We start from the raw sequence: 13,930 nt of genomic DNA, 5'->3' as shown, positions 1-13,930 counted from the left end.
TGCTGGGATTTGGCAATCTCTATCAAGGACAGGGATTGACTGGGATGCCGCTTTTGGCATGTGGCATAGACAGCAATTTGGCAAGCCCAACTGTTTTTACTCTTTTGCTTAAAAGCTCTGGCCAAATCTTGATCTAGAATTTCATGTCAGAAAATTGGACCATTTCATTCACATACACAGTCTCCCACTCGCCTATTGAGGAAAGAGAAGGGAATAGGGAAAATGCTAATTTGAAGACCCTGTGGAAAGATGGTGGCTCCCTTCCCGGGGTTTTTGTTTTTCCTCTAGAGCTCGGTGCTTAGGAGTATGAAGTAACGGCACCATTGTGTGAAAGGGAGAAAAAACATTTTTGTATTTATGGATCCTTCATTGGAAGACTTTAAATTTCCTGTTGTTCCTCCAGACATTATCTGTGCTTCGATTCAGTTCTATTTTACCAAAAGCAGAAGAGAAAAATCTCCCTAGTTCATTCAGTAACATTCATGTACAATCTCCCTAGTTCTTTCAGTAACATTCCTGTAGCCAGACTGTCGTTGCATATGCTCTCTTGGTTTTCTCTTCTACCGACTTCAAACTGGTTACTTTTGTGACTATTGAGGGTATATCCCTTCATATTGCTGATTTTGCTACATGGGGCCTCACTGGTTAATGCCTTTGGTGACCTATTTCTGTGACATGCTTTGTTTTACATTTTTTAAGGGTTGTTGAGGCGGCATTCTATTCATTTTGATCTGCACCAGTTGAACATGCTTTTGCAATTTTTCAGGAGAAAGATCCATTTTCACTTCAGTGTCACAAGGAGCAAGCTAATCACTCTGTGCCCACATAAATGCTCACACTTGACTGGCTGTTAGGCTGCCTCAGAGTGCTTGGAAGCCATGGAACGAGTAGCCCCTCCTTGAAGCCAGCCTTAACTCCCCTGACAGCAGCATGTAAACTGACAGATTCTTTTTACCTTTGCTGCAAATCCACAGGTTAGCTTGGGCAGTCTCAGGGTAGTCTCCTGCATCCAAATAGTCTAGCTGTAGGATTTGGGGGAGGAGACGGATCTCCTAGCACCCCCGGGTTTCTGCTGTCAATCATTTGAACTCCTGGGCCAATCAGAGAACACACTTGAAAAAGGAATATTGCACCCCTGTCCTCTTTATTCCATGATTCCCCTCCTCCCATTATTTGTTTCAGAGCACATAGAGTTCTCTTGCCACAAAACCCTATTATTTAACAATCCCCTTTCAGTGGCATTAAAAATGAAGCTAGGATTGCTAGAATTATTCAGAGGCAGATAGGATTTGTCCTCCAGCTTTGTTCTGTCTCCAGTCGCACTCCCTCACACAGCGGCGTGGTTTCCCTATTCTAATCAGGATCATGATGTTCACCAGAATTGAGGGACAGCCATTGAAGTTTGAGGGTGGTAACTTCAAAACAAACAAAATGAAACACTTCTTCACGTAGCAGGTGGTGAGCATATGGAATTGGTTACCACAGGAAGTTGTGCAGGCTGAAACTATCAGGTTCAACAGGGGTTTAGGTAAATTCAGGCCGGGCAATCCATAATGGGTTTAACTAGAGGGAAGGTTAGGGCTGATGAATGGAACGTCCCTAAGCCATTAACATGTATGTCAGAGAAAACAAGCCTCACCTGGTTTCCTCCAAGTAAACCTGTTGGATAGACTGGTGGTCTGACCTCGTCTTGGCAATTCTCCTGTTTTTATGTTCTGGTGTAAATGCATTGATAGTTTACAGCAGCTAACGTTAAGGCCTGAAATAGCTTAGAATCCACAAGCTTTTTACAAATGGTATTGACTGGAAAATGATCATACTGTATAACACTGCATTTATTAGTATCATTATCATCGTCATCATCATTGTCGTTGTGTTTATTAAGCAGTCATTATATGTCAAGCACTGTTCTGAGCTCTGGGGTGGATATCAGATAATCAATGCTATTCGTTGAATGCTTACTCCGTGCAGAACACTGTACTAAGCGCTTGGGAGAGTACGATACAACAGAATTAGCAAACACATTCCCTGCCCTTAATGAGCTTACAGTTTAAAAGAGAAGTTTAAAAGTTACAGTTTTAGAGAAGCAACATGGCTTAGTGGTAAGAGCCTGGGCGTGGGAGTCAGAAGTCATGGGTTCGAATCCCTGCTCTGCTGCCTGTCAGCTGTGTGACTTTGGGCAAGTCATTTAACTTCTCTGTGCCTCAGTTACCTCATCTGTAAAATGGGGGTGAAGACTGTGAGCCCTATGTGGGACAACCTTGATTACCTTGTATCTACTCCAGTGCTTAGAACAGTGTTTTGCACATAGTAATCGCTTAACAAATGCCAACATTATTATTTAAAGGGTTGGACACAGTCCTTGTCCCACTTGGGACTCGCAGTCTAAGCAGGAGGGAGAACAGGTATTGAGTCCCCATTTTACAGTTGGAGAAAGAGAGGCAGAGAGAAGTTTAGTGACTTGCCCAGAGTCACACAGCAGGCGGGTGGCGGAGCAAGGATTAGAACCCAGGTTCCCTGACTCCCAGACCCACGCTAATCTCACTAGGCCATGCTGCAAAAAAGAAAAAAAGTGAACTTTCATTTAAAGGAGTACACCAACACTCGCTTTCTTTGCCCACAGCTGCACAATGCGGATTGGCAGGGGAATTCATCCTGAAGGCATGCCCGGCTGGTGTCAGGGTTTTTCACTGGATGGAGGCAGTGGGGTCCGAGCCCTTAAAGTAATTCAGCAAGGAAACCGACCTGGTCTGATTTATAACATCGGTATGTGTTCTACAGGACATGGGATAAGACGTGGATTTCAGACTTTCAATTAACTGACATGGGACAACAGTACAATGGAAATCATCTGTCTTGAAGTTTCCCCCAATATTGAATTTCAGTACAGATGGATCATGTAGATTTCCTTGCTCGGCTTTGCATCTGGTATCTGTCCTCCGAGGACCAGATTGAGATCAACCTGGATTTGTTTCCCTAGTGATCTAAGAGCCACTGAAACACTGTTCTTTTGAGGACTGGCTCTCTGTTTAATTTTGAATGTGCCTGTGTCAAGGAAGGAGTGGTTTGTATTTTGAAACGACTAACTTAAATCATTGGTTTTTCTTGGGAGAGTAATAGGAATAGTTAGCACTTTGCTTCTCACAATCCAAGCATTTCCCACGCATTTTCTAAATATGGCAGATTCTAGAAGCATTGTCCTCCTCGAAACTGAGAGTGGTTAAGCAACTTTCCTTTAATCCGCAAAGGGAATATGGGCCAGAAGCAGGTTTAGAACTGAGAACTCTTGACCCCTGATGGCGAATGCAATGCATTTTACATTGCCCCAAAATAAGGTAGATTTCTGAGTAGCGGATTTCCTTGAGCTCCATTACAGCCTGTGGAAATTGGGGATGTTTTCTTTGAGATTGGCAAGTTTGACTTAGCTGCATTCTGTTTATAATAATACAATTAAGTGTTTTTTATAGCATCTGATTTCCAAGAGTCATTAAAGATTTTTTATTTAGGTGTGCAAATATGTATGCAAATTTAAGCCTGCAGGTACAGTGGATAGATAGCATCATTTGCAGATAATGGAAACAGAGACAAAAACATCTGAAAACCTGGAGTCCTAAGCAGTCGATCGAGAGTATTTATTAAGTGCCTACTGTTTGCAGAGCACTGTATTGAAACCGTGGAAGATCACAATAGAATTAATAAGCAAGATCCCTGCCTTTACTTCTCCCCCAAGTCTTGTGGGGGAGACACTAAAATAAATATTAGATAAAAAGGAAAGGGGTCAGAGGCAGAACCCAAGAGCCCTGTACCTCTTTTCCTCAGGTAACAGGTCTAGAAGACCTCCAAGTTTACTTCCTTTTAGCTTAATTTTGTTTTTCCAGGAACCTTGGACATTTAGAGCATTTGACTGTAGTTGTTTTATTTCAGGTGATTGTCATATAACCTTCCCAAAACATGGGGCCAGCCAGGCTGAGACAGGTGACCTGACTCTTGAAACGGTCTGTTTTGTGTCACTGTCCTGGTTGTTTCAATGCAGCCATTTTGGCCCAGCACAGGAGCTGGGGGAGAGAGGGCCTTGCACGCCAAACAATCTAAGTCCCACAAAGGACTCATCAGGGTTCATCATTTCAAGGATTGATGTGTGGAGAAAGCTCTTCCAGTTCCACCGAGACATGTGAGCTGCTCCCTAAACCCTGTTGACATTAGGAATGTAACAAAAGACGCTAACCTTCCCTAATCTGATCCTCAGATTGGGGGCGGATCTTGCCTTCCCCACATTTAAAATTGTTCTCTCCACCCCACTGAATAGACCCAGGCTATTTCCCGCTGAGACTGACTTTTACATTGCCGATCTTGCATTTGGTGCAGTTCCCAAAGCAAGCCAATACAGGTTGAAATTGACTGGGGTGGAGTCACTGGAAGAACGAATGGAAAAACTGTTTTTCAGCATACTGGTGCAATTCCAAAGCAGCCACCCCTAAGACTATGCTGAACTGGGCTGGGAGACCTACTGGCTACTCTGCCCCCAACTAAAAGGTTTTTGCCCACTTTACTGTGTTTTGGGGAGTCTAACAATCCTGAGAATTAAATCAGTTTAGTTTATCATTTCTAAGCATTTCTGTTCCCATTTTCACTAAGGGCAGGGGTGAAAGGACTTGAATTGCAGAAAGAAGTACTTAGTGAAGACTTCCGTCTCTAGGGGTCATGGGACTCGAGAATGCATTACCCAGAAAGGTGGACGCCCTATCTCCTCTCCAAGGCTTTTAAGGCTAGGATAGATAGCTATCTGTTGGGGATGGTTTAGGTGCAGTCTTACCCTGGAGGGCAGGGAGGAATTCGGGAGTCTCTTGAGATCCATTCTAGCCGTACGGTTTTGTAAATTTAGATCTTATCAGTTTAAAGGCTTCCAGGGGTCTTGGCAGCAGTGATCCATTATGGCAAAGTATAACCAAATGGTGACATTCAGATGCCCCAAGCTATCAGGGAGGAAAGGGGTGCGTGTTTATTTCACTGCGTTTCCAGAAAGAGAACTAGTGGTGTTCTCCAGCTAAATAGATATCAGCAGAGCCAAGTCTAGACATGAATAAACCCCAAAGTATGAAATATAAAATGAGTAATAAAAACAAAAGTACCATTACACCATGACAGTACAGTTATAGATCCATTTCGTGTTGAATAATGAAGACTGTTAGTTTGAAATCACTTACTTCTGCTTTCCAAGCTCGACGGTTGTGTTGACACATTGCAGGAATATTTTTGAAAGGAATTGTACCATGGAAAAATCATTTTTGCCCAAATTTCCACATGGCTAACTTAACCCTTGGCATCAAGCTAACATTAACAGGAATTACTTCATGCAGACCACCTGGTACTGGGATTACATCATCCCCTATAGCCTTTCCAGGATTTATGTATATATTCATGTATATATTTTATTTTCTAAATTTGCTCGTCTCCCCAGATTAGGTAGAAAGATCTTCAAGGGGAGGAACTTTGTGTTACATCTGTCTTGCAGTTTCCCTCGAAACCGAATGCAGTGAGTTGCAGGAAATAGTAGCTAATTGAACATTTTTATTTCTGCTACAGAGACATTGTTTTTGCAGCTAAGAATCACTAGTCCCACTTCAAGGCCTGGCCCAGGATTCCAGAGCTCAGCATGCTTGCCAGATTGACAGATGGCATTTCATATTTTTCCACCTCTCCCTTCAGCCCCGACCCTTTATTCTGGGAAATCTGTGGTCACTTTCTAGGGTCCAGGCCAAAAGCACTGAGGGTAAAACGGTGCACTAGACCTTCCCGCAATGGAACCAAAAATCCTTGGACCTCTTTTGGCCTCTACCTGCCTTAGTTCAACTTGAACTTTGTGACTCCAGTGACCGGGGTTGAGCAAGATCACCTGCACATGTTGAACTTGCCAAGCACTTAGTACAATTCACTGTATTCAGGAAATGCTCAGTAAATGCCATTACTATTTCTGCTAGCACCAAAAAAAGGACTGGACCTCACTGGGTGACCGTTATACCGCCCACTTGTCCCTTTGGCTTAGAAGGGCAGTGGACACTTGTGGAAATAAACTTAACTCTATACAGTTGAGCAGTGCATGGGAGATTAAAGGGCACCAGAAGGGCGTCTCAATCTACCAGTCCTCTAGACTGTAAAATCACTGTGGGCAGGGAATGTGTCTGTTTATTGTTGTATAGTGCTTAATACAGTCCTCTGTACACAGTGAGCACTCAATTAATACGATTCACAGACTGACTGACCAGTCAGTAGTGTGTACAGAGCACCTGCCGTGGGAGAGCACCATGATAAGCACTTGAGAGAGTACAATTATAGTTACACATTTATAAAGTGTTTACTATATGCTAAATCCTAGGGGCTTTACAGTGTTATCAGATGAGGAGCATTTCCTGTTCCCCATCAGGTTCACTATCTATCCAATTCCCTTATTTTACAGTTGGACCTAGGCTTAGAGAGGTTAAGTGACTGGACCAAGGTCTCACAGCAGCCCAGTGGCATAAGGGGGACTAGAACAGGGTCTATTGTTCTTTCCAGCCCATTGTTCTTTCCACGAGACCATGGGTAAAAGACACTACCCGTGCCCTTGAGGAATTTACAGTCTAATGGAAAAAGTGAAAGAAATGATGGATTGATGAATAAATCAATGCCTAAATACTGAATTACATAGATCGATATATGTGCTGAGGTGGTAGCTGGAGGGTGTGATCTGGAGAGAAGCAAGTTAATCAAGGAGAACCTCCAGGAGGAGGTGTTTTTTTATGAGGATTTAGAAGATGGGGAGAGCTGTGGTCTGGAAGATTTGAAGGGAGGAGAGAATAACAGGGACAAGGGAGGACGTAATCAGAGGTATTTATTAAGTGCTTACTGGGTGCAGAGCACAGTACTAAGCAGAGTATAATATGACAGAGGTGGAAGACATGATCCCTGTCCATAAGAGGCTTTCAATTTAGAGGGGGAGATGAACGGACGCACAGGGTCAGAGGTTAGAGAGTTGAAAATGAGGCTTAGTGAGAAGGTTAGCCTGTGGAGAACCGAGGGTGAGAACTAAGGGATAGTGGGAAAAGAGAGCTGATAGAGATAATTAATGTGGAGTGCCTTAAAGCCATTGATCAGGCATTTCCCTTTGATGCAGAAGAGACTCTGTAACCATTGGAGGTTTTTGAGTAGTAGAAAGACATGTGCATAATGTTTTAGAAAAGTGACCCCGGCAGCAGAGTGCAGTATGTCCTGGAGAGGTGATGCAATAACGAAGGCAGGATATTCCAGGCACCTGGAACACCGGAGTGGCTGATACGATCGGAGCGGAAAGTAAAAAGGAATTCAAAGAGGAACAAGGGTGGGGACAACGTGTTGCTTGGTGTGAGAGGAACGTGGCAGAGGGTAGGTAAAGCACTTCAAACCACAGGGGAGGCAGCGGCAAGACTCTGGCTCGTTCTGCAGCTTGGTGTCGATGTGAGCAATGCCATGGGTGGACAGGCCGGGCTGGAGGCCGAATCCTGTCAGCGGAAGAGCAGGAGCAGCAGCGGAATGCTGGCTGGCCTTTCCCTGTTTCCATCCCAGAGCTTCTCCCCACCCTCCACCCCCATCCCTGAGGCTTGTCAGATGGCTGCAGGAGCTGACGGCACTGCTAATGACCGACTGGCAGTCTGACACACCGGCAGTTGAAGCCCCATGCTGTGGCCTCAGAAAGAGACTGGCATCGCCTCCAGACCAAGTACGCTCTTTGGCACACGCTCCAGAGAAGGGCAACCCAGCCGTAAGAGAAAAATGAAAAGTTCTGCTTTGAAATAATTCAAACCACAATGAGCACTCTGGCACTGCTCCCTATTTTGGACAATTCTGCCTTTCTCCCATCCCTAGTTGGAATGATTTGGAAGGGATGGGTGCAGCTGATATTGAGGAAAAACTGGCAGGATTTAACAAGCAAGGAGTTGAGGATAATTCCCAGGTGACAGTCTGCTTGGACAAGGAGGATAGTTTTGCTGTTGACTGAGATGGTAAAATGAGGTGGAATGGAGGATTTGGAAGGGAAATTGAAGAGTTCAGTTTTATTCCTGTTAAGATTAAGGTGATTATAGTACATCCACGTGGATGTGTTGGAGGCAAGAGGAAGTTCATTCATTCAATAATATTTATTGAGCACTTACTGTGTGCAGAGCACTGTACTAAGCGCTTGGAATGGACAATTCGGCAACAAATAGAAACAATCCCTGCCCAGTGACGGGCTCACAGTCTAATCGGGGGAGACAGCAGAGCAAAACAGAACAAAGCAAACACAAGACAACGTTATCACGATAAATAGAGGCAAGGGGATGTACACTTCATTATCAGAATAAATAGGGTAATAAATAATATATACAAATGAGCACAGTGCTGAGCGGAAGGGGAGGAGCAGAAGGTGAGCTGGGGAGGGGAGGGGGAGCAGGGGGAAAGAGGGCTCAGCTGAGGGGAGGGGAAGGGAAAGGAGCAGAGGGTAGAGGGGGAGCAGAGGGAAAATGGGGGGCTCAGTCTGGGAAGGCCTTTTGGAGGAGGAAGTGTGAGATTGCTGATAGGGAGAGAGGTGGAGGTTAGCAAAATAGACAGGGAAGTCATCGGCATAGGTGTGGGAGTTGAAGCCAGGGGTGTGGATGAATTTCCCAGGGAGTGAGTGTAAAGTGAGAAAAATGGGTAAAACCAGTACAGAACCTTAAAGGACGCACACAGGTAGGGGCTTAGAGGAAGAAGAAGACCACTGAAAAATCATTGAAAAATCCAGAGTAATAGTTGCATTTATTGAGCACTCACTGGGTACAATGCACTGTACTTGTACTTGGGAAGAACAAACACAGAAGCAGTTCATTACCTGCCCAGAAGGAGCTTATACTCTAATGGGCAACACAGGCATAAAAATATTTACGCATGCCTTAATCAAAATAATTACTTGCATATAAAGCGGAAGAAGCATATATACAGAGGGACTGGAGATGTGAAAAAGTAAAAGCTTAGGAGCCCGAGAAGACTGATGGATTTTTATTACTTGGAGTGGGGGGGATCGGGGAAGGCTTCATAAAGGAGGTTAGGCTTATAGGAGGGTTTTGAACATGGGGAAGGCTGTGATCTGTTGGCTTTGGAGAAAGAAGGAGTTCCCAGCTTGGGGAGTAGCATGATCGAGCCGGCACAATCAATTATTCATATTTATTGGGTGCTTACTGTGTGCTGAGCACTGTACTAAATGCTTGGAAAAGTACAGTATAACAGATTTAGTTCCCTGCCCACAACAAGCTTGTAGTTTAGAGCGTAAGGCAGACGTTAATATAAGTATAGCGTGGCTCAGTGGAAAGAGCATGGTCTTGGGAGTCAGAGGTCATGGGTTCTAATCCCGGCTCTGCCACTCGTCAGCTGTGACTGTGGGCAAGTCACTTAACTTCTCTGTGCCTCAGTTACCTCATCTGTCAAATGGGAAATAAGATTGTGAGCCTCACGTGGGACAACCTGATTACCCTGTATCCACCCCAGCGCTTAGAACAGTGCTCTGCACATAGTAAGCGCTTAACAAATACCAACATTGTTATTATTATCTTCTGTGCATAAGTACTATGAGACTGAGGGAAGGCTGAATAAAGGGTGAAAAAGTGATGCAGAAGGGGGTGGGAGAAGAGGAAATGAGGGCTTAATCAGGGAAGGCCTCTTGGAGGAGATGTGCCTTCAATAAGGCTTTGAAGATACAGTTAGAAAGTTTGCTTGGGAGGAACAAAGAGAGCAAATGGGGAACAGCAAATGAAGATGGGCCGATACAAAAGGTGGGATGAGTTGGGGGAGAACCTTAAAGCTGACTCTTAAGTTTTTGCTTGATGCAAAGGGACAGAGTAGCTGTAGAAAGAGAACCGGGAGAGAACTCTGTTGAGAAAACTGCATCGGTCTTAAGGCCAGTCAGGACCTGTTTGACAGCCAGTAGGGTTTGGACTTGTATCTATTGGGAAGCATTGCACAAAAGAGGATGCTGAAGCAGTTTGTTGCTGCTGTGTCTTCTTCTCTTTGCCCTGGGCTGAAAAAGCTAGGGTACAGAGAGGTGAGCAGATTTAACCTTCGACAAATGATGTCGTAATGGTGATTGCCTTAAGGTAAATGAGCTGGTACATATTAGAATATGTGCATCAAGGAGCAATAGATAAATCTGTTCTAATGTTTAGCACTTTATATTGGAAGTGTTGACTGCCGATTATGGTTTTCATTCGACATGGGTGTGGACTGAGGTAATCCTAGGCGGGACATGAATTCAGTAGCCCTGCCGCAGCTTCACCGTAGGTTGGATTATCAATCGATTGTATTTATTGAGCACTTACTATATGCAAAGTACTGTACTAAGCACTTGGGTGAGTTCAATATAACCCAGCTGTTGGATATCTTCCCCTGATTATTAGACATGTTTGTTTTTCTAATACTGTAAATTCTTTCTTTGAGGAACTAACCAAGGCTACTCTTGTTTCTAGGCATTGATGTCAAGAAAGGTCGAGGACGTTATATCGACACCTGCATGGTCACCTTTGCACCCCGCTATCTACTAGATAATAAATCGTCCCACAAACTTGCTTTTGCCCAAAGAGAATTTGCCAGGGGGCAGGTAAGAGAATTTGTCTTCAATTCATTCATTCAATCGTATTTATTGAGCACTTACTGTTGCAGAGCACTGTACTAACCGTTTGGGAGAGTACAATACAACAATAAACAATAAATAGGCACATTCCCTGCCCTCAACAAACTTACAGTCTAAGGATAAAGTGCTAGTTCAACAATTCAGGGAACTTTTGTTGGGCTTTTGAAAGACCCATTAGGGTGTAGGCAAGGAACGATCGCTCTTCAGTTTTGTACTTGCCAAGTATTTAATACAATACAATGTTACCAGTGGGCACTTAATAAATGATATTACTCCTAATACTGCTATTACCGGTAGCTGTCTGAGAAAAGTTAACCCCAATTTGCCTACTACTCAGGAACCCACATTCCAGTTCCCACAGCCAGCAAAATCAAGGTTATTTTGGAGGTGTGTACCTCAGAGGCCCTAGGGGAAGAGTGGGTATTCCTCTTCCAGCTATCTATTCTGGCATATCAGGATTGAGTTTGTTGTTTCCTGGGCGCCTTGATAGGAAGTGTCTGTCAGCAAAGTCCATGCCTAGGCTATTGGAGAAAGTTGATTGTTAGGACTCCACTGAGGGCCAGGGGACTAAGGGGGACATATGGAGGTGACCCTCCAGACAAAGTCTCCTTGGCCTATAGGCTCCCCGAGAAAGAGGTCAAACAAGTGGGAAAGGCCCAGAACATCAGATATATGGTACTCATTGGGGTAGGTTCATCTATTATTATCCTGACAATACTTTCTTGTCCTTAATGCTTAGTTCATTTTCAGTGAAAAAGACCTAAGCTCACTTGGTCACTTTTCTGTCATCATCAATTTGTGCTGCTGTCTCTCTAATGGACTGCTGTCTCTCAGGGAACATCCAACCCTGAGGGCTATCTTTCGACCCTTCCTGGTTCCAGCGTGGTGTTCCACTGGCCCCGCAATGATTATGACCAGCTACTGTGCGTCAGGTTGATGGACATTCCCAACTGTATTTGGTCTGGAGGCTTTGAAGTCAACAAGAATAACTCCTTCCATATCAATATGAGGTAAACATTAGGACCTAATATCAAAATCAAAGGCAGCTTTTGAGTTGCGGTAATACGGGTCATAATTCCGTTCCCCTTCCCTTATGGCTTGCACTCATTCGTTTGCCTGACACCTAACCTTGAACTGGCTCAGCCTATTGATTGATGAGTATATTGGTGCAATAAGCTGAAAGACAATGTTGAAAGTTGCTCACCTCTTTGTAATACTGTTTTGCATGAGTTGTGGACTGTTCTGACGTGTTGTAAAGTCCAAAGGCTTGAACTCTCAACACGCTGAGCTCATGTACAGGTCTAATAATTGCCTGTAGCTCTGGAAATTCTGTCCAAGTTTAGATGGAGAATGTGATTTTTCATCTCTACTTTCAAGTTGGTGCAAATTCTCCCTGTGAGTAAACTCTCTGTTCCCGTAAGTAGTTTGGCTAGATTTTTTTTTTCCCCCGGCCTTGTGCTCAGTCCTTTGGGCTCTAATGGAAATAGAAAAAAGGAATCAGCTCTTCCCCAGGCCAAATTAGGGTGTACTTATAAGCCATTTCTTCTCTCTGCTGTCATCCCAAAGGTCTTGATTAAAAAAAAAAATCCTGAACTCTGAGATCACACCCAATTTAAGCCCACACTGCTCATAAATAACATTTTCCTCCGTATTTCATTGTTTGCTTAGTGTTACAGCACACTCCAGCAGCTGCCTTCATTATATGCATTCTGCTCATAACTGTTCATAACAGAGAAGCAGCATGGCTTAGTGGAAAGAGCACAGGCTTGGGAATCAAAGGACATGGGTTCCAATCCTGGCTCTGCCACTTGTCTGCTGTGTGACCTTGGGCTAGTCACGTAACTTCTCCGTGCCTCAATTACCTCATCTGTAAAATGGGGATTAAAAGTGTGAGCCCCATGTGGGACAACCTGATTACCCTGTATCTACCCCAGCGCTTAGAATAGTGCTTGGCACATAGTAAGCGCTTAACAAATATCATTATTATTATTAACTGTTGTTTTGCAGGGACACCCTGGGCAAAAGCTTCTTCCTACGAGTGGAAATTACCCTCCGAGGTGCCACGTACCGAATCGCATTCAGTGATACCGATCAGTTACCCCCGCCTTTTCGCATAGACAACTTTTCCAAGGTACCGAGTTTTCTTAAGTGGGTAACAACATATGTTGTTGATTCAGGAGAATAATTGGAACTATCTTTTAAAAATCCCTGTTTGGGAGAAGTGAAAAGCAGCACCTTTTTTGGCCTATGCCCCTGGCAGCCACCATCTTTTGGAAAAGCAACAGGACCACCTGTAGAACCAACCACTCAACTGGTTAGGTCCTGATGATTATTCGGAAGGCCTGAGAGCCAAAGAAGTACTTTTCAGTTCCCGAGATCTCTCTTTCCTTGAACACGTGGTACTTGATAGCTCTGAAGTTCTTTTGCTGGTATTCTGTTCTGCACCAGGAAGGCAAAAGAAAGCTCAGAGTCAATTTGGAGTATGAGAAATTTGGCCTTTGGGTTTTAACAGGAAACATTTTTCCAAATAGTCAGAAGAAAACACAAATGGAAATCATAGGGATTATATTTTAATCTGTTCCTCTGAATAGCAGTCAAATGCCTTACAGTAAGCGGCTTCTCCATAGCCAAGTTCCAATGCCATGACGGCACTTCTTGACAGAAGAGGATATTTGTTAGAGGAAGGATAAAATTGCTGCCCCCAAGAATGTCAGTCTTCTGGCTCCCAGTGCAGCAGTCCAACATGTTGTGGCCTGTGGTCCCTGTAGCTGGAACACTCCCTGGACTAGGCACATTCTCAGAAATGTTTTGGAAGAGGAACAGGAGGGGACTTGACTGGGGATTGTTCCATGTGTACGGGGCAGTAGGAGAGAATGTGTAAGTTAAACTGGCCTCCAAGCAAAGCACTGAATCACCAGCCGATGTCAATATCCTGAATAAAAGTCCCCTTTGTCCTCTTTGCTGTCCCTGTAGGTCCCGGTTGTCTTTACTCAGCACGGGGTGGCCGAGCCCAGGCTCCGCACTGAAGTGAAGCCCATGACCTCACTGGATTATGCGTGGGATGAACCCACCCTGCCACCTTTCATCACACTGACAGTTAAAGGAGCAGGCTCCTTGGAAATCAGCTGCAGCATGAACGATTTCCAGGACAACCAACAGCTTTATTATGAAAACTTCATTTACATCGCTGCGACATACACGTTCTCAGGGTAATGCCTTGCTCACGTCCCTTTTCTTGGAAAGCCCATGGATCTGATTCTCATCCACCAGACCTGTGTT

At 44.3% G+C, this 13,930-nt stretch overlaps 1 protein-coding gene across 2 annotated transcripts in view; it reads left to right on the top strand.

Annotated features, from left to right (window-relative positions):
• The window catches only part of VPS13D (vacuolar protein sorting 13 homolog D), a 313,068-nt gene that overhangs the window by 126,079 nt on the left and 173,059 nt on the right, over positions 1 to 13,930 (top strand). For both annotated transcript variants that reach the window (XM_029065681.2, XM_029065680.2), the window contains 5 exons: positions 2,624 to 2,766; positions 10,488 to 10,618; positions 11,486 to 11,661; positions 12,659 to 12,782; positions 13,625 to 13,860. In XM_029065681.2, coding sequence (XP_028921514.1) covers positions 2,624 to 2,766; positions 10,488 to 10,618; positions 11,486 to 11,661; positions 12,659 to 12,782; positions 13,625 to 13,860 — 810 coding nt within the window. The remainder of the gene's footprint in view (positions 1 to 2,623; positions 2,767 to 10,487; positions 10,619 to 11,485; positions 11,662 to 12,658; positions 12,783 to 13,624; positions 13,861 to 13,930) is intronic.

Source organism: Ornithorhynchus anatinus, chromosome 5 (assembly GCF_004115215.2).
Source record: "Ornithorhynchus anatinus isolate Pmale09 chromosome 5, mOrnAna1.pri.v4, whole genome shotgun sequence".
Lineage (NCBI taxonomy): Eukaryota > Metazoa > Chordata > Mammalia > Monotremata > Ornithorhynchidae > Ornithorhynchus > Ornithorhynchus anatinus.
This window is presented reverse-complemented; position numbering and strand designations above follow the sequence as displayed.